This window comes from Xiphophorus maculatus, chromosome 18 (assembly GCF_002775205.1).
Source record: "Xiphophorus maculatus strain JP 163 A chromosome 18, X_maculatus-5.0-male, whole genome shotgun sequence".
NCBI lineage: Eukaryota > Metazoa > Chordata > Actinopteri > Cyprinodontiformes > Poeciliidae > Xiphophorus > Xiphophorus maculatus.
In genome coordinates this window covers 32888948-32909514 of record NC_036460.1, presented here as the reverse complement: position 1 = coordinate 32909514, position 20567 = coordinate 32888948, and the positions used below count along the sequence as shown (strand labels likewise).

Here is a 20567-nt window from a genome sequence, read left to right as displayed (position 1 = left end):
CGACAAACAACCTGCACAGGCACATGCGGACATCACACGCATTGGTATTGCTATAGCATTGTTATGCGGCATTTTTACTCATCATAAGTGCTTAACAATGTCAATAATGAAACAAAATATTATAAAATTAGATTTAAGCTATTAATTAATAATGTCAAAAATATATATGGGGAGCCGTTTGGGAGCCGAAAGAGCCGGCTCTCCACAGTAAGAAGAGCCATTAGAGCCGCATCTCGAAAAGGAGCCGAAAATCCCATCACTAAAGTAGAAGTCAAGAGATTTTGCATTACTGTAACGATGTGTATGTGATGTTGTGTATCCGCAGATGTGCATTAAAAATCTCTTCTCATTCGACTATGAGCAGAAGGAGTTCCGAGTTTTGTGTAAATTTTTATTTATATATATTCTATGAGTTTAGACACCTATAGATTCTACAATATGTTCACTCAGCTGCATGCAGGCATCTAGTATTAGCCAGGGTGTTTGTGTTTTGTGTTGAGCTACATCACCGTAGCAGCGACAGGTTGCGCCATCTAGCTAGCTAGTGTGTATGCTTTGTGTTACAGGCTGTTACAGGATTGAACAAAACTGGAGCAACATGATTAAAAAGTGCTACTTTACAAACAATTCGTGTATTTTTCTCATATTTCTTTTATTTAGGTTAAAGTATATCAAAAATGTTTATATTAGAAATAATTTGCAGTTACTGGTTATTTTTATTTGCTTTATATTCAGTGAAAACTTAACATTGATCAGTGGGGACATGCTCATTTGGCTGACCTCTACACAGCAAATTGTGAAGTGTATATGTTACACTTTAAGAGTAAAGTTTACATCAAACTTGGTGATCACTTGGTGAAATTCCCAGTGATGAAAGAACACTTCACATTGGAGTTAAAAATTAACACCAGAATAGTGTACAATTCTAACACTTTGAGTATAAATAAACTCTTTTACCTATACAATTTTACGGAGCCCTCCAATCACTTAGGTTAAATCATGTCCATGGGAATTTTTTTTCTTTTGCGTTCCCTCAGCATAACTGGATACTGTAAGCCAGGGGTCTCAAACTCGCGGCCCGCGGGCCAACTGCGGCCCTCGGGACGATAGTTTGTGGCCCCCGCCTTAATGTGAAAGTTTAATGTTAGTGCGGCCCGCAAGCTTGATATAATTGGCACTTTTCAGTGTTGTGTGCAGAGCTGAACGAACTTACCAATCACGGTGGAGTATATTGCTCTCGGGGGCGGGACATCGGCCGGGCCTATTTGCATTTTCTATTTGTCATTATTTGCATGCGGTACATGCGCAATTTCCGCGGCCGCTCCCACTTCACGTGCTTCAGCATCCAGTTTAGACCCGGAAGTTGCTGATCAGTGTAACGTAATTAAGGTTAGGCGCTGTAACGCTTGGTTGTGTTTAAGTGAGGAGAGGAGGCGACAGATTCGTCAGGACGGTCAAAAACTCACAACCACACTGGTACTGGGAATTCCACCGTGTTGTCCTTTAATAAATACGCTCTTCACCAACCTTACAAAGCCCGGTTGAACGGCTGCTATAGTATCAAAGATGAAAATTGAGCAGCGTACAAACAACCCGTAACATTACTAAAAAGTTAGGGAGCTAACATGTCCATCTAGCACAGGGGTGGGCACTCCTGGTCCTCGAGGGCCGGTGTCCTGCAACTCTTAGATGTCTCCCTGGTCCAACACACCTGAATCCAACAGCTGAATCTCCTCCTAAGTGCAGTCAAGTTCTCCAGAGTCCTGTTAACGACCTCATTATTTGACTCAGGTGTGTTGAAGTAGAGATGCATCTAAAAGTTGCAGGACACCGGCCCTCGAGGACCAGGAGTGCCCACCCCTGATCTAGCACGTTTCTCCCACGCTCTCTACAGAGAAGCAGTGGCGCATACTTGTGACATCATTAGCAATACTAGAGTATCTTAAAGAGACACTACACAATTACGGCTGTTACAGCGCCTGACTATGGCCAAATATGGTAATAGGCAATCAGAAAGGTTCGGCTGAGGAGACCGTGTGTGTGAATGCGGCCCAGCCTCACCCAGACTCTACCTCCAGCGGCCCCTGGGTAAATTGAGTTTGAGACCCGTGCTGTAAGTCTTTCTTACGGGACCGCCGTACTTTCTGCTTTAATACAAGGGTTAGGGTTAGGGTTATGTGAGATTTTTCCATGAATGTTAATATCTCCTTGTGAAATATCTGACGTTTTATATACTTTATTTAGTATAGAAAGGCACAACAAACCTATGATATAAACAGAAACTTTCCGTAAGTAGGAAAGAAATAAAAATACATCCAAACTATTTGGACTATTTGAGTTATTATCATGGGGTAATCAGTTATCTGACAGTTTTGATTGTGTCTCTGTTGTGCTGGTTGTCTCAAATGTTTAAAGAGCTGTTCTCATGTTCAGTTCCATCTCAACCTTACACAGACACATGCAGTGAATAAATCAATTTTCAATTATTTTTTTGCACCAAAGAGTTATTAATAATAAACACATTTTATTATTATGAAACACGGCAAACTAATGATGGTAGAGGGCCACACTGGGTTAACTTGGGGAATCTCATCTGTCCAGCTTGTGTATCAATCAACTCCAAACCACTTCTTTGTTCTGTCACGATTATCGATTTATTCCATTTTGATCATCATGCTCCAAACTTTGCAAGGACTGACCACACCCATCACCCGCTTCCTCATACACACAAAGCCAGCAGACCAGTAACCTTCCCATTCATACTTGATGTTATTGGTACGCAGGTAGAGAAGAAGCACGGAGACTGTTTAGCCAATCAGGACACAGAATACAATGCACTGTGAAAAAAAACTGCACAAAAAAATCCACGAAGCAGCGAGGCCGTGAAAGGTGAACCACTGTATACAACATCAAATAGGACAAATATATTTCATAAAATTTTAACAAACAAATGGCTTCTACCGCGGTAATTATGTGAAATTAAATGAATTATATCCCAACTTCAGATAATTTGCCTTTACTTTTACAGAGCTCTTTGGTTCCACCTATCAGTCTGTAGCTTCTCATATTTCAGTCATCAAACCAAAGTTCAGATCTACCATAACTGACTGACACCTGCTGGCCTCAGGTTTGCAACCAGCTTGTGACTGAGAAACCAGTAACCTCCTCCCAGATGATGACATGAACTTGTTAGTTCCTCTGTCCGTTGTAGTAGCTGATATATTGTGAAAATCCGGCAGAAATGATGCACTAATCAAGTCATGTTTACATAGAAACAACACTCCGTGAGACTTTGTTTGTGAGACTTGCGGTCACGTGGGTCGGTTGTGGGCGGAGCTTGGTAAGGTCCATTAGCTGTCACCATCAGATTTCTTAAGATTTATGCAGCGCAATGATTAGACAGACATCTTCTGCCGAATAAAAAAATCCCACTGCGCAAGTTTAGCTCCAGACAGTGGACATGCCGTCTGCTATCAGAGAGATGCTTAGTATGGAGGAGCAGTTATGAAAGTAATCACAATCAGCGCCTGTAACACATGCGTTTTGCAGCGGAATGATCTTGATTTAGCTCTGCTAACAGCTCGTTGCTCTTAAGAAGAACAGTAATAAGAGAGATGGACCAGCTGGTCAGCTTTCTGACGGGCTGCACTTTTCTGCTGACAATGTGAAAAACCAGAACTACATAACATTAGCTTGTGATATGAATTTTATTTATTTTTTGCATTAAAAAAAAGTTCAGGTGTGGCTATTGGTTTACATCTTTTGGCTGCATTACATAAATCCAAAAGTTTGCGCATTTAAGAAAATAGAATAGAATAGAATTCAACTTTATTGTCATTGCACTGTCACAAGTACAAGCAACGAGATGTACAGTAGTTTGCATCTATCCAGAAGTGCTCTACGAGATATAAATATTTATTTACAGATGTACAAGACTATGTATGTATGGACAATAAGGGGTTATAGCAAAGAGATATAGATATTGTGTATAAATATAAATATAAATATGGGAGCTGTATGCACAGATTATACAGATTATATAGAATATACAGATTATACAAGAATGTTAGGGAATGGATTATATATGTATATAATATGATACAAGATAAATAATGGCAGATAAAATTTACAGGTTGTATGTGTGTGTGAAGAAAACAGTCCGTGATTTGTGTGTGTGTGAGGATAGTCCATGTGTTATTGTTGTATGAGAGGATAGGGGAGTACAGTCCTTATAGTTTATGTTTTATGTCAGGAGGCGTTCAAAAGCGTGACAGCTGTGGGAAAGAAGCTGTTCCGGTGCCTGGTGGTTCTGGTCCGTAGGCTTCTGTAACGCCTCCCAGAGGGCAGGAGGGAAAAGAGTGTGTGTGCTGGGTGAGTGGAGTCCTTTGTGATTTTCCCGGCCCTTTTCAAACACCGCTTCCTGTAGATGTCCTTGATGGCAGGGAGCGGTGCCTCGGCGATATACTGGGCAGTTTTCACCACCCTCTGCAGCGCCTGCCGGTCGGAGACAGAGCAGTTCCCGTACCAAGCTGTAATACAGTTGGTGAGGATACTCTCAATGGTGCAGCGGTAGAAGTTTGTGAGGATCTCTGAGGACAGGTGGTTCTTCCTCAGGGTCCTCATGAAGAAGAGGCGCTGATGCGCCTTCTTAATGAGTTTGGAACAGCTGGTCGTCCAAGTCAGGTCCTCGGAGATGTGGACTCCCAGGAACTTAAAGGTGTCCACAAGCTCCACCACTGTCCCCTTAATGTGGATGGGTGGATGTGGGTCAGCGTTCCTCCTGAAGTCCACGATAAGCTCCTTGGTCTTCTCGGTGTTCAGCTGCAGGTTGTTTTTGTCGCACCACTCAGCCAGACAGTCTACCTCCTCCCTGTAAGAGGCCTCGTCATTATCTCCGATGAGGCCGATCACCGTGGTGTCGTCTGCGAACTTGATGATGGCGTTAGAGCCATGGACAGGTCTCCAGTCATAGGTGAAGAGGGAGTAGAGGAAGGGACTCATCACACAGCCTTGTGGCACTCCAGTGTTTATGATGATGGTGGATGAGAAGTGGTTGTCCAGCCGGACATGTTGAGGTCGACTGGTCAGGAAGTCGAGCAACCAGTTACACATGAGTGGACTGATGCCGAGGTCTGTGAGTTTGGTAATGAGTTGTGATGGGATGACAGTGTTGAATGCTGAACTAACATCTAAGAACAGCAGTCTGGTGTAAGTGTTCTTACTGTCCAGGTGAGAAAGGACAGAGTGCAGCGCTATAGAGACTGCATCCTCTGTGCTCCTGTTCTGCCTGTATGCAAATTAGTGGGGGTCTAGTGTGGGGGGGAGACAAGATCTGAGGTGTGCTAGGACCAGCCGCTCCAAGCACTTGGTAATGATGGGGGTAAGGGCTACCGGGCGGTAGTCATTGAGTCTGGTTGGGTTGGGATTCTTGGGGATTGGGACGATGGAGGTAGACTTGAAGCAGGTCGGTACCACAGCGAGTGCCAGGGACAGGTTGAAGATGTTCGTCAGCACTCCTGCAAGCTCCCCAGAGCACGTTCTGAGGACACGTCCAGGTATGCCATCAGGATCCGCAGCCTTGTGGGATTTAATCCTGCTCAGGGTCGCGCCTACGTCAGTAGGGAGGAAAGTCAGTGGCTGTTGGCCTGGGGCGGTAGTTGCTTTGGTTGCAGTTGTGGTATTCCCTCTCTCAAAACGAGCATAGAAGTTGTTAAGTTCGTTGAGGAAGGGGACATCAGTAGAAACGAGGGTGGTATTGGGGTTCTTGTAGTCTGTGAGAATCTGAAGGCCTTGCCACATACGTCGGGGGTTGGAGTTAGAAAAATGATCCTCCACCTTCCTTTTGTAGTGGCCTTCTTGATTCCCTTCTTCAGCTCAGCCCTGGCTGCACTGTAAGTCTGTGCATCCCCTGACCTTGCGGGCCTTCAGCAGGAGACGAACGTCTCGGTTCATCCAGGGTTTCTGGTTGGGGTACATGGTAATGCGTTTGCAGGTGGTGACACGTTCTATGGTGGTGGAAATATGGTTCAGTACAGATGAGGCGTACTGATCCATGTCTGTATGGTGGAAAATAGTCCAATCTGTATTCCTGAACCGGTCCTGGAGCACAGCATCTGAGCCCTCTGGCCACACCTTTACTGTCCTCATGGTAGGTTTCACACGTTGGATGAGTGGTAAGTACCGAGGTGTGAGGAACAGGGAGAGATGGTCTGATTGTCCGATGTTGGGGAGGGGTGTCACATTGTAGGCTCCAGCCAGATTGGAGTAGGCATGGTCCAGGGTCTTGTCTCCTCTGGTGTGGCAGGAGACATGTTGGTGGAATCTGGGAAGAACTGTCTTCAAGTTGGAGTGATTGAAATCACCCGCAACAATAAAAGCAGCCTCGGGGTATTTGGTTTGGTGTTTGCTAATAGCCGCATAGAGTTCTTTCATGGCTAGCTTGGCATTAGCATCCGGCGGGGGGTGTACACGGCAGTGAGGATGATCGAGGTGAATTCCCTTGGGAGATAATCAGGTCTGCATTTGACCATTAAAAACTCCACATTCTGTGAGCAGTGACTCTCTGTAGTAGCAGAGTCTGTGCACCAAGCTTTGTTAATATAAATGCACAAACCTCTGCCTCTGGTCTTGCCGGAGTCATCTGCTGTCCTGTCGGCTCGGTGTGTGTGGCGTCCACATAGCTGGATAGCATTGTCCGGGCAGCTGTTGTTTAGCCATGTTTCGGTGAAAAACATGACATTTGAGTACATAATCCGTCTGTCACTCGTGATGGATAGTCATAACTCGTCCATTTTATTAGCCAGAGAAAGGACATTGGCGAGGAAAATGCTGGGTAAAGGGAGCCGGTGTGGTGTTAGCTTTAGCCTAGCCCGCACCCCTCCACGCTTACCCCGCCTTTGTTTACATTCTCGTCGCGGCCTGCGTACACTTCCACCCGGCCAGGAGAAGTGAGCAGCCTCCGGTGTTCTGGAGATCTCTGGGATGAGTCGGAGATCGGCGATCATAGAGTCAAAATTGTAGCTCCAAATGTCCAGAAGTTCATGTCTGCTGTAGCGCAGCAATGCTGTGCAATTCGGAAAAAAAGTCCAGTAATGAATAGATAAAAAACCACTAAAGAGCAGATTCTGGAGAGACACTGAGCCTCGCATTGTTCACGCACCACCAGAATGCAATTATATTAAAATGTACATCAAAAATAATAAACTCATCTGATTCTTTGTCATTATGTTTGGGCCATTAATGAATTTCTATAAGATAAAATATCTGGGTTCATTTGAATCCAGAACTATAACCTTAAGGTTCTCTTTTGCTGCAGACATCAACGGAGAATTGAATGCAGTAGTTGCTTCTCACGATCCACCCACAACAACAATGAACAGACCATGTAAATGGAAAAGCTTACTACATGAACCACACCATGGTGGACTGCAACCATACCGGTTAGAGGCGGTCTAGTGGAAAAGCCCCTTATGGGGGTTTGCTTTTTGTGAAGTGACCAGTCCGATCATTTCCCCCAAACTTCTCATTAAATACTTAAACATCATGAGCGTAAACCTCTCACTGGAACTGTATAACATCCAAAACTGCATGTAAAAAGAGTTCTGGTGATGGAAAGTAACAGTTACGTTTGATTCATTAAATATCAGAAACATGCGGCTTTGGGAGGTATATTGAGAATAGGGTTGGGAGAAAAACACAGTTTTTTTTTTTGTGGACTCCAGTGTCCCTTATATGAAAGTAGGCTGACAGGAAAGGAGGGAAGACATGCGGCAAATATCGTCGGGTCCAGGAGTTGAACCCGCAACGGCCGCGTCGAGAACTCAAGGCTTCCAAACATGGGTCGTGCTATCCCCTACGCCACCACAGCTCGCCCCAAACAAACAGTTTTTAAACCAAACCTAACCACCTAAATGACTAATCAACAGGTACCACTGTGGATTCATGCCAGCTGAAATGTGCCAATTTTTGCCTTCATTCTGTTCTGTTGGAACTTGTCAAATTTTCATTGCTAGTCAACTTTTCCCTCCTCCCCCACATACAGGCAATGCTTTTACTTAATCACCTGCTAAATTATACTCAGTGGAATCTATCTGTTGCAACATCATGCTATTCAGGTTTCTTGTCATATTTACAGGGAGTCTTTTAACTGACACCACTAATTTAGCGGAACTTTGTTCTGATACTTGCAAACTTAGTTATTTTAGTAATTAAGTTACTTATTCAATAAAAAAAATGTTAAAGTCTGTTCAACAAGTAAACAATAAGAATTTAATGAAAAAACAACAAAAAAATGCTTAACTTATGCTCATTCATTTAAATGTAAGGAATTCTCTAAAGTGGCAGTACTTTGTATTTCATTTTTTTCCTGCAAAAAGTGGACCAACCTAAACAGTTACCCTATGCAGATGTACTACAACACACCCAGTCCTTTGGAGTAAATTGGAGTACATTTCTGAAAACAACCTCAGAAATTCTGAGTTCAATCTCAAAAAATTGTCAAGAAAAAAACCTTTGAAATTTCTAAGTTTGAAAAGTTGCAAATTTCCTAGTAAAAACAGGTATTTTGAGATTAATCTCAGAAATGTTCTAGACAAGACGGGAAATTTTTTAGTTACAAAAGTTGATCATTTTTAACTTGAAACTCAGAAATTTCCTAGTTTTTTCCAAGAGAATTTCTGAGCTTTTTGGCAATTTTTTTTCTGTCTACAATTGCCTTAATACGCCATCATCCAAATGAATATATATATTCCTCTTCTGACAGAGGAAGGAGTCTTGTGGTCCACCCCACCGATCTGTGTGCCCTCTTCTTGACCTCTGTCATGACAGCCTGCGGGTCTTCTGACAGATCCCATCTGCAAGTTACCTCCATGGACTGAAGCTTTTTTCTTTAAATAAACATAGCATGTGATACTGTGCCATGTATAGTCAAGTCTGTGGTACCTCGCTTTAACATTATGGATACCGACCAATAGATGTGCCCCACCTTCATTACCTTCTTTAGTTGCTCTCGGACTTGTAGAAATGTGGTTACAGTTTTATCATTTAGCTGATTATAAGTTTGTATTGAAACTCAGTTATATTTTTTTCTACTGTAGAAACCCATTAAAACATCCAACCGTATTTTTGTGTTCCATTCCTGTTGCTTTCTGTCTCGAACTGAGGCAGTCTTTATCATGGAACAATCAGGGATTAAGCCCTGATTGTTAGGGTTCTGATTGACTACAGACAGATAACGGTACAAATATGGTTATGGTTATTTTTACATAACCATAATCTCACCTTAGTTAATTTATCACCTTTATGAAAGGTATTGGAAACAGGTGGTGTCACATCTGATTTCTTCAGGTAGAAACCATCTGTCATTCTGTACATTTCAGGCATTTTGGTACCTGCCCTGACAACTAAACAGTGTCAATCAATTTTCTCTGCTCTGACTTAAGAAATATATTAATGCCACATTTCAGAAAGGTCAACCAGAATAAACAGAAATCTGAACTACAATAAATGAAAACCTGCTCTATTATAGAGCTTTTTTAAAAAAAACTGTGTACTAATTGTACACAGTTTTCAAATTATATGTGACATGTGGTATTGGTAAGCTAATACCACATGTAGTTTTCTCTAAGTGTCAGACCAAACTTTTCTTGTTTCAGCTTAGTTGGAATTATCGAGATTATTTCTATTTGTTATATGCCAGAAAATTTGGCGAGAACATTAACCAATTTCCTAATGCGCCTGCGCGAGCAAGGCTGCACGTTTGTTGCTCACTGGTCTGTGCTGCGTGAATGTGATAAGTGAATGTGAAAAGTTAGCCTAAATCTGCTAATGCCAATCAGCATTAATAGATTTGTGTATTCGCGGGATGAACTATTGGCGCTTACGAACAATGCCGTGACTGGTCTTCGCCACCCTATTCCACCGGAGCTAAGGCGGAAGTACCGGGGCTGCAGAGCCGGCTGTAAACACAAGGCTAGGCTAAAGGCTATATCAAGGACTCGACAGCGTTTAAAGCCACCAATTCCCTCAGTTGTGATGGGGAATGTGAATGCCTTATCTAATAAGATGGACGAACTGACAGCGCTGGTTGGGAACCAACAGTGCTACAGGGAAAGCATTCTGCTTATTTTTTCGGAGTCGTGGCTAACTAGCCACATACCGGACGCCAATGTGGATCTGCCTGGTTTTACCACTGTGAGAGCGGACCGGGACCCTAACGCCAGCGGGAAAAGTAAGGGCGGAGGCCTAATTCTGTACGCTAACAAAGAATGGTGCCATCCAAATCACTTGACAGTTAAAATTGTATTATGCAGCGCTAACTTGGAGCTATTAGCAGTTAGCATCAGACCCTATTGTATATCACGTGAGTTTCCACACGTCATAGCTTTGTGTGTCTACATTCCGCCAAGAGCAAACACAGAAGCAGCGTGTGATTCTATTTGTAACGTCACTACAACACTGCAAACTCAGCATCCAGAGACTTTTATCATTATTTCTGGTGATTTTAACCACATTAATCTGGAAAGTACCCTCACTACTTTTCACCAGGTTGTAGACTGCCCCACAAGAAGAGATAGAACAATTGATCTGTTGTATACAAACACTAAGGATGCCTACTCAGTTACTCCTCTTCCTCCTCTTGGTAAATCGGATCATAATCTTGTACACCTGCAGCCTACATACACTCCTCTTGTGAAGAGACAAGAAGTCAAAATGGTGCAAGTCAGGAAGTGGTCCGCTGAAGCACAGGACGCTCTCAAAGACTGTCTTGCGATCACAGACTGGAGTGTTGTAGTGGGGTCTCATGGGGAGGACATAGAGGGGGCTGTGGAGTGTATGACAGACTATTTGAATTTTTGTGTTGACATAGTAGCCCCTGTCAAAACAGTTACATGTTTTTCTAACAACAAACCCTGGGTCACCAGTGAAGTAAAAGCTATTCTGAACAGGAAAAAGAGAGCGTTCAGGAGGAACAACAACCGTGAAGAGATGAGGAGGATACAAAGGGAACTTAAACTCTGCCTGAAGGAGGCTAAAGAGGCATACAGGAGGAAACTGGAAAAATACTTGAGTGATAACATGCGGGAGGTTTGGAACAGTATGAAGACAATAATAGGATGTAGTAGTAAGAGTGGCAGCGCAGTGGATGGGGACCCTGAGAGAGCCAATGAACTTAACTCTTTCTTCAATCGGTTCAGTTCCCCTCATGCCACTTCCTCCCTCCTGAAATCCTCCTCCAGCCCTCCTATCCACCATCCTTCCACGTCTATCTCTCCTCCTTCTGCCTCTGTTTCCTTCTCACCTTCTCCACTCGCTCCTACCACCCATCCTCCTTCCATCACTGCTGACCAGGTGCAGACTGAGCTGAGACGATTCCATCCTAGGAACGCTGCAGGACCAGATCGGGTGTGTCCGAGGGTTCTAAAGGTCTGTGCTGCGGAATTGGGAGAACCTCTACAGCAGGTCTTTAACCTGAGTCTGCGACTGGGTGTGGTTCCCACACTATGGGAAACATCCTGCATAGTCCCTGTTTCAAAAAAGGGTCGCCCAAGTGAGCCAAATGACTACAGGCCAGTTGCTCTGACGTCCCACGTCATGAAAACATTAGAGCGACTGGTCTTGAACATGATACAACCCCAGGTGCAGAACGTACGGGACCCTCTTCAGTGCGCCTACCGAGAGAGGGTGGGTGTTAAGGATGCGGTTCTCTTCCTGCTTCATCGTTCCCTCTCCTACCTGGATGGAGGGGGCTGCTTTGTGAGGATCCTTTTATTTCGACTTCTCTAGCGCCTTCAATACTATCCGGCCCCTTCTTCTACAGGAGAAATTGAGCATCTTTTGCTGTAGACCCCCACCTGGTGTGCTGGATAACAGATTACTTGACCAACAGACCACAGTTTGTCAGGATGGCGAGCTGTAGGTCCACCACTCTGACCAGCAACACAGGTGCTCCACAGGGCACGGTTCTTTCGCCCCTCCTCTTCACCCTCTACACTTCTGACTTTAAATATAACTCAGTTACATGCCACATGCAAAAATTTTTGGACGATACTGCCATTGTGGCGTGTATAAAGGAGGGTGAAGAGGGGGAGTACAGGAGCCTGGTGAAGGATTTCGGGGTATGGTGCCACAGGAATAAACTCGAACTGAACATCTCAAAAACAAAAGAGATGGTTCTTGACTTCCGTAGGATGCCCCCCTCTCCTCAGCCTATTACCATCGATGGTATAGAGGTGGAGGTGGTCAGCACATACAAATACTTGGGCCTACAACTAGACAATAAGCTGAACTGGTTCTCCAATACAGATAATGTGTACAAGAAAGCACAGAGCAGAATGTACTTTTTGAGGAGATTGGCCTCCTTCAATGTGTGCTCTAAGCTCCTCTACATGTTTTATAAGACCATTGTGTCTACTGTTATATTCTATGCAACTGTTTGTTGGGGGGCAATGCGAGGAAGAGAGACATACAGAGACTGAACCGCCTCATCTGCAGAGCTGGCTCTGTGGTCGGTGTGAGCCTGGAGTCTGTGGAGACGGTGATGCAACAGAGGACACTGTCTAAACTCAGTCTAATTTTGGAGAACACCAGCCATCCTCTGTACACTGTTTTCTCCAACCACAGGAGCTCCTTCAGTGACAGGTTCCTCTCACTGGGTTGTTCAACCGAGAGGATTAAAAACTCCTTTGTCCCACGGGCCATTAGGCTTTACAATGCTGCTATTTGTGGGGGGGGAAGGAGGGAGACGGGGTAACTAGCATTTTAACATAATTTAAGCACTTTTACTAGACTTCTTTTAGTGGGAATGTATTTATTTATTATATTCTTGTATCTTTTATGGATGTCTCCAGATGTACGATTTTAATGCTGTGTGGATGTGAATCAATGTGTGAGCAACAGATAACCTTAATTTCCCTTTGGGATTAATAAAGTTTAACTTAACTTAACCTAACCTAACATACATATTACATGTATGTTAATGTAACATTAACATGTAATATGTATGGTCAGCGTTTTAAACTGTATGACTTGAGCTAAATGTTTTGGGATTCCAGAACCAAAGTCAAAAACCTTGTGTACATGCTTACTGAAACTGGTAAGATTGTTGTTATCCAGTTAAACTGCCCTGCATCAAGATGGGCTGAAATGCCACTCAGCGAGAAAGAAGCCTTTACTTCGAAAGAAATATAAAAAGCCAGCAGAGGGACAAAGATCTTCATTTTTGGAGACGCAAAAAGAAATTTCATTTTGTAACGTTCTTTGAAATCAAATGTTTACATACATCAGTGTTTTAAACTGTATGACTTGAGCGGGAAATCATTACTCTTGACCTCCCTGGAGTTATCTGGCATTTGGTATGCCCAGCTGCCTCTGCCAGCTAATGCCTCAGGGGTTAGGGTTGGGAGGTTTTAGGTGCTTCTCTTTACCAGTGCAGAACCATTCTTGCTTTCAGGGTCTTGTGCAACTTCTAACCTCAGCTTAGCCTCTTTGGGCTAGGGACTGCTACTCCTGTGATTACTGCTGACCTACCCTTGTGTCAGGTGTTCAGGTTACTCAGTAGAGGTGTTTGGTTTGTGTTTGCCCGGGGCTGTTCTGGCATTCAGGAGCTGAGGTTACCTGCCTTTTTTTACTCGTGGCCCCTGACGGTTGCAAGGTTCCAACTCTTCTCACTGTTTTAATTTTTTTTTTCAATTTGACACCTGATCCGTTGGTGGTGTATGCTTGCACCAAGATGCAAGCATACACCTTCACTTCTGTACAAGTAATCTAAATAGCTGAAGGTCAAAACACACAAGCTCTTATTTATTTTTGTAAGCTATCTACTTAAATGCTAGATACAGTCTTGATTTAATAAAGTCAGACATGAAATAAGAATATTGCATTGAGACATCCTTTTTGTTGAGCAAATGACTTTTTTTAATTTACTTGACCTTTTAAATTTCCTGCCACTAGAAGACAGCCATATATAACTAAAGTTTCAATTGAAGATGGAATGTTGATTCATTAATACATAACGGAAGATCAACATACCCAGTCCTGATAAAGAACACTGTGAATTTGACACCATTTGTCCCAGAATACAACACTATTCAGAGCAAGACACATAATGAAAAGCAGGACGCATGCTTCAAAAAACATTACAGAAAGTGATGTTCCTTAAAAACCCCTGCAACTTCCTTGTGTCTAGACCCCATAACGTGTTTTAAATTCTGCGGCATAGGTGGGAAAACAGAAAAGAGTTACAGCTGATTTAGCATCTAATCATGTTTACCCAATTGAGCAATTGTTAAAATTATCAATATGATGCCAGGGAAAACACCAGAATGAAAACATGTATAAAAGTGTTTTAAATCTCATGATCAATATTCATGAGACCTGCTGTGACACAAAACTGAAGCATGGAATTGTCTTATTTGTACGTAGTAAAGCTGGATGGGCTTCTGTGTTGCTACAGTGTTAAAGAGTTTACCTGTTTGCAGACCAGAAAAGAGGCAGCTGGTATTAAAATCATTTAACCAAATGATACGTGACCGACTTCATTCCCTGATGAAGCCCTTCCACCCATAATTTATCACTTTTAAACCGCCATTTCTGTCAGTGTTTTATTTAGTTAAGCTAAAAAAAAAATTATTCATACACAAAGCAGATTTAAGTTCAAGATTTAAAAAAAAAAAAAAATTATAATGTTCATTCAGATTGGAAGCACTGTTAATATTTTAGAGGGGTTCAACCAATTTCCTGTCTGAGAAACTGTGAAGGGAGCTAAAGATTAGGATGACAACAAAGGAGGTTGACGATCTCAAAAACTTGGAGCTCTTCATCAAAGACAAATCGTCAGAATACCTGTAGAAACATTATAAAGGGCATTTGATTGCTGCATTACCATTATATATTTTTCCATTAATTATTGAGAAAGGCCTTCATAAGAAGGCCTCTGTTTTCTAATCAAATGTTATTGAAAACAGATTTTATGTATGTACACAAACACTTTTTTCCTGCAAATTTATTGTATTACTTTGGAACCAGCCTGTAGTTTACACAGAATGATGTGGATGACATCAAAGCAGAAAGTGTTAAATATGGTGAACGCGGTAACTGGCTGCAGTTGGATATATTTAAAGTTTGTGATAACCTTTTGGCAATCACCGATAGAAAGAAAAAGATTCTTCCTGCATCAAGTGGGCAGCACAGAAAAGCAGGTGCTACCATATGAGTTCTACTACAATTGATAGTAGCCACACTGGCACATCCACTAAAAGGAAAGAAACACACCAGGTATAACACTTTCATTCTATTGGCTGAGAGGTTGCCAGCTGACGGTTCTTTTTGTTTTGAGAGAGAGCAGAAAAGAATTTGCAAGCAAGCAGAGAGGTTTAGGAGCAGAGATTTGATCCGAGCAGAGAGAAGTTTTCAGCGCAAGGTGAAAGGTTTGAGAGAACACAGAGAATATTTTAAAGTTTTGAATACAAACATTGCAAGTTTTGAGAACAAAGACACGAAGTCCTGCTTTCAGACTGAAAATGTGTGCTCTCGACTTATGGCAGTAAAATTCCCCATACACAAACCTTACCAAATCTCAAGAATGAATTGTTATTTTATTTTTATTTTGAAAGTTATTGAAGCTTAAAATGATTTTACTGGGAAATCTTGTTAAAAGCATTGAGCTCAGTTTTATTATATCTGATTTAAATCTTGACTTCAGGATTAAAACAGTTTTTAAACTTATTCCAAATCACCAAATATTTATTTTTGTCTCTTTAGATAAAACACTTCTCTGGTTTCTTTTGGCATGTAATTATTCCCAAACACAAAATGAATTTCTGCAGAACTCTGAGGTTGTCCAGCAGTCAACATCCACAAAGAAACTGTAAGAATTCCTGGCAAAGCACTAAAGGAGTGGGCTTCAAACAAGGGTGTGGTGCTTACTGAGCTAAATGTTTCACAACACCAGTAAAACCAGTATTATTAATACAAAGATATGTTAAAAGTCAAGAAATCTAGTTCCTTCTACTGACACTTTTGATTCACATATTAAAAAAGTGACTGAAATATCCAAGAAGCTCCGAGTCAAGAAAGCTTTCAGTAGGTTATAAGTGGTTTGAGCAGACAGTGTTGTCTGTTTGAGACAATTACACTTGAGCACACACCAGCAAACAATCATCGCTGTACATGCACACCAAGTCAATCAACACAAAAGAGGAAGCTCTCCAGATGTGCAGCCTTTTACTGCGGTGGGGGCCTCACATTGCATTTTGCATATCAAGATTACAGCTCAATGGCAACACACAGCCAGCTTTAAAAAGATACCCTTCCTCTTTCCAAAAGGGTGGCACGCAACAGCTTAGGCACTGGTCCCAACAGAGTTCCACAACAGGAAAAGATGTCTTTCTTTTTTCCCCATCACAATCACTAGCATTGTGCATATATATGTTTGTGTGTGAATGTGAATGTGGTACAAGACTTTGGACGGTATCCACCTGCAGGATGGAATGGAGATGCCTTTTAAATTCAAACCATTTGTATTGATAAGAAAACATGGGTCATAATCATAACATTTCTCTGATCCAAACACCAAAACTGAATTGTTTTTGTGTCAAACCACATTGGTTGGTGTAACAACGTCAATGTCTAACAGATAAGCCCAGTCAGAAGAATATGGGTTAGAAATATCGAAACCACGAACAAAAAAAATGCTTCTGCGTTGCTTAGCAAGGTACCTTGTAACAAACTTAAACAATGTCTCAAAAATGACCAAAAGCTACAAAAATTTGGATGAATGATATTAGAAGATTTACACTTTCTATGAGACTATTATTCTCTCATTGTCTGAGTACACAAAGTTCAACATTTTTAAAGAAGCACAACAAAAAGATTCTACTGTGCTCAGCTGTCAATGAAGAAGTGTCTATGACAAATTAGTGGACATTACAAAGGCGAAGCAGAAACAGATTGGTGTACTTACATTTTTCCCAGTGCATACTCTTTACCTGGCCACAATATCAAACAGTTAAACTGAAGAAAATCAAAGTGGCGGGATGACTGACGTGCTTTATAACAGCCTGTATCTGGCTAACAACCCCCAGGGACTTTGCAGCTTCTCTAACCGCAGGTCTCCCCCTTGTACCAAGTTTCAGTCTTAATGCAGTTCAAGCTGACAAAAAAAAACTACAGATCAGAAGTGTTAATGGAGAAACAGAGCTAAAGAAAAAAATGCATGGTTTAGAAATGTTAAAAAATAATGTGACAGTGAATGAATAATTGAATGAAACAGCCTTTATACAAATATTCTTTTACGTACATCCTTCCACTGGTTGTCTAATCTTGGCAAGTTGGCAGAATTTCAGTTTCCCCAAGATGGGCTTTTGAAAAATAGCAAAAAAATAGAAATTAAAAATTAACGGTGTTAATGAATGCAAACAGAACACAGTTCCAGACCTAGTGTTATGACTGATGTCTGTGTTAGTCAGCAGAGAAAAAAGCATCACCAGTGTCTATTGACCATAAAATGCTCAATAGTAAAATGGTAAATGGATTGTACTTGTATAGTGCATTATCAAGTCCATAGGATCCTAAAGAGCTTCACACTAGATTCAGTTATTTGCCCATTCACACACACACTAATATGCTGATATACTGGACAGCAGCCACAGTCTGACAAAGAAGAGGCTGCCTTTCATAGGGACCACCGGGACCTCTGACCACCACCAGCAGACTTGTGTCTTGCCTAAGGACATAGACGGACAGACATAATAAATGCGCAAATTTATTATGTCAATAAAAATTACAAAAATACATTTGTTTAATGGAAACATGCCAATTTTGACAAAAAAAAAAAAACAAACATGTTTTTTGATTAAACAAAAGTGTTTTTTTGTGCTGGGGTTTTCTGACTGTACCGAAAATAATTTCACAAAACTGCAATGGAAACATTTTTTTGCATCACATGAGTTGTGATCAGCAACTGGATGTTACTACTGGTGGAAAACACAAAGAAGAAGAAGACAGGAAGTGGTGGTGCAGAATGTTTTAAGTTAATTATCGCTAGAACACACATTTTCATGTGTGATTTTAATTGCATTTCTTATTTAATAGAAACACCACAATTGCAAAATTGTATATTTTTGACATTACCACAATATCAGCAAAGTTTTGCTTATATTTGTAATGGACACACAGCTATTGTCTATCTTTGAGCAGTATTAGACTCTTTATCTAAGAGATGTATAGTCAACATTGGGTGGTTTTAGAGGTATGCGCTGAAACTTCACGCGAAAGACTAAGTCTGGTAAATATGCTTAATATGTCAACATATGATTAGCATTCTGTTCACCAAAGGGGTGAGGAACCCTATGCCTTTCCTACCAAAGTTTGCAGTATTCCTGTCAGAAAAACTACTGTTGCAGTCCCAAGATGTGAAGTATGAACCAGGATACTCGCATTAGTGCTCAGATAAACGCTGGTGGAAATTGATGGAGTTCTTCATGCAAGCTTCACCTCAGAAGGTGACTCTAATGACTCAGAAGAAAGATAGAGGGCTCAGGACTTTGTGGACTGGCACCAACACTGGTAGATCCAAAGAGCTAGTGGTGGCCGCAGACCCAACTCATAGACACCGGTGAATATCTTGGGAGTGAACATCAAAAAAGTGGACTCTTCTAAAAATTGGGTGTAGTTTGCTGTCACTCTAAAAATAAAGGCTTTCCTGAAGTAGCTTTATGAATATTCATGAATATTCATACTGAATGAATATTCAGTACAACTCCACAACATACAAACCAGGGGTCAAAAAAGGAAAAACGTTTTGTCACGTGCACCAAAATTGTACCTTCAAAAGTATTCACATGCCAAGAAAAAAAAAAGATCAAGAAAATATAGTAGAAGAGGGATGTTATTAATTGTAGATCAACATTGGTGCATTGGCTGTATTAAAGGAAAGGCGCCTATTTTTCAGATTTTCTTTAGGATGTTTGAACAAATTTATTTTCAGTTATAAAAGCAGGATTGGGTCACTTTCTTTCAAAACAGTTGATATACTGTATCTAGCAAAGTTTAATAAATTAAATAAAACTTGGTGAAGCAGAGTTACCTTTTCAGTAGTTGTCTGGATATATATGTGTTCAGACTTGTTATAAAAGTTTGGTTGTAAAAAGTGTTGCATTAAACATCATCTATTGTAAGAAAAGTATGTCAATAAAAATTTGCCCCTACTTAAACAAAAAGGTTTAATAAACCAATTTGTATCATTCAAGAGCTGCATTTAGGGGCCACAAATGGTCCCCGGACCACATTTTGGACACCCCTAACACAGATGCTCCATAACTCATACTGACAAACATGCTGCTGAAAACCTTACAAGGAAACTCAGAAGAGCTTCAAAGTGAACATTTCTGGTGAATCGTGATATACTTTAGAAAAATCTGGATCGTTCCTCTCCTCACTCCATTTTTACTTCATCTATTTTATCCAATGTTTCAGCAAGCATGACATAATAAACTCTGCTTAAGGAGGTGAGGGGTTTTATTTTTGGCTTTATCAGGGATCATGTTTGGAGATTTCCTGCAGTACTTGTGTTTCACAACCATGTAGAGTTTCACATCCCAAGAGAAGAAATCGGCACTTCTGATACTAAAGCAAAGAGAAACAACCTGCTTACATATGTCAGGGCTTGTCGAGGAATCAGTTTCAGCATAATTTTGAAATGAATCCTTCATCCCTGTTTTCACTTTCAGGGAGGAGCAAACCAAAAAAAAGTGATGGTAAGTTGTAAGAGCCAGATCTTTCTGGCTCCAAGATCAGGCTCAGGCATCTTTCCAGCACTGACCTGTTTAGGCATGACAGCAGTAAATTGGCCCAGCTTGCAGTGTTTGTGTAGTATGTAAGAAGTTCCTGATAAGAAATAATAACCTTTAATGACCCTTTCTAGAAATGCAGTGCTGAGTAAACATTAACGTGGTGTTTACGGAGCATAAGCTGATTAGAAGACCGATATATCTCAGGATGACTCTGTCCTTAAGATACAAACTTAAAGGAGGCTTTATCGAGCCCTCATCAATGTCTCACTGATTATTCCAATAATATTTGAAAGCTTTACACCAGACTAAAAGCTACGTGAGTCAGAGACAAATGTAACTTACTCCTTATATGTTCTCTGCGATTACAATGTAATGATTCATCAAAGGAGAATTGGAGTAGGTGTGGGTGAGTGAGATTTATTTTTTCTGTTCTTCCACCACATATTTTATTAGATCTGCCTTGCGCAGTCACTCCTGATCATAAGACTTGTTCACAGTGAATTTAATTTAGATTTAATATGTCAGCCCAACATAAGGTAGGGCAGAGAAAGTATAGAGAACATTCGGAAGTCTTTGTCAACAAAGGAAAAGGCTTCGGCTTCATCAGACTGGAGTCACTGGCGCAGAGATGGAAATATTACGTTTCTTTAATGAATGGACCTCTAAAAAATGTGCTGTACTTTTGTATCAAGCACCCTCTACACCAATTCCCCTTCATCAAATTACATGAAATCAGTTAGCTTCCACACTCCTCACATTTAGTCAGTAGAATCCAGC

The 20567-nt window shown here is 41.3% G+C and overlaps 1 protein-coding gene across 2 annotated transcripts in view; it reads right to left on the bottom strand.

Annotated features, from left to right (window-relative positions):
* pou2af1 (POU class 2 associating factor 1) overlaps window positions 1-17025 on the bottom strand; it is a 38136-nt gene extending 21111 nt beyond the window's left edge. For both annotated transcript variants that reach the window (XM_023352037.1, XM_023352038.1), the window contains exon 1: window positions 16961-17025. In XM_023352037.1, the coding sequence (XP_023207805.1) occupies window positions 16961-16976 (16 nt within the window). In that variant the 5' untranslated portion in view covers window positions 16977-17025. The remainder of the gene's footprint in view (window positions 1-16960) is intronic.
* Between the last annotated feature and the right edge of the window lie 3542 nt (window positions 17026-20567).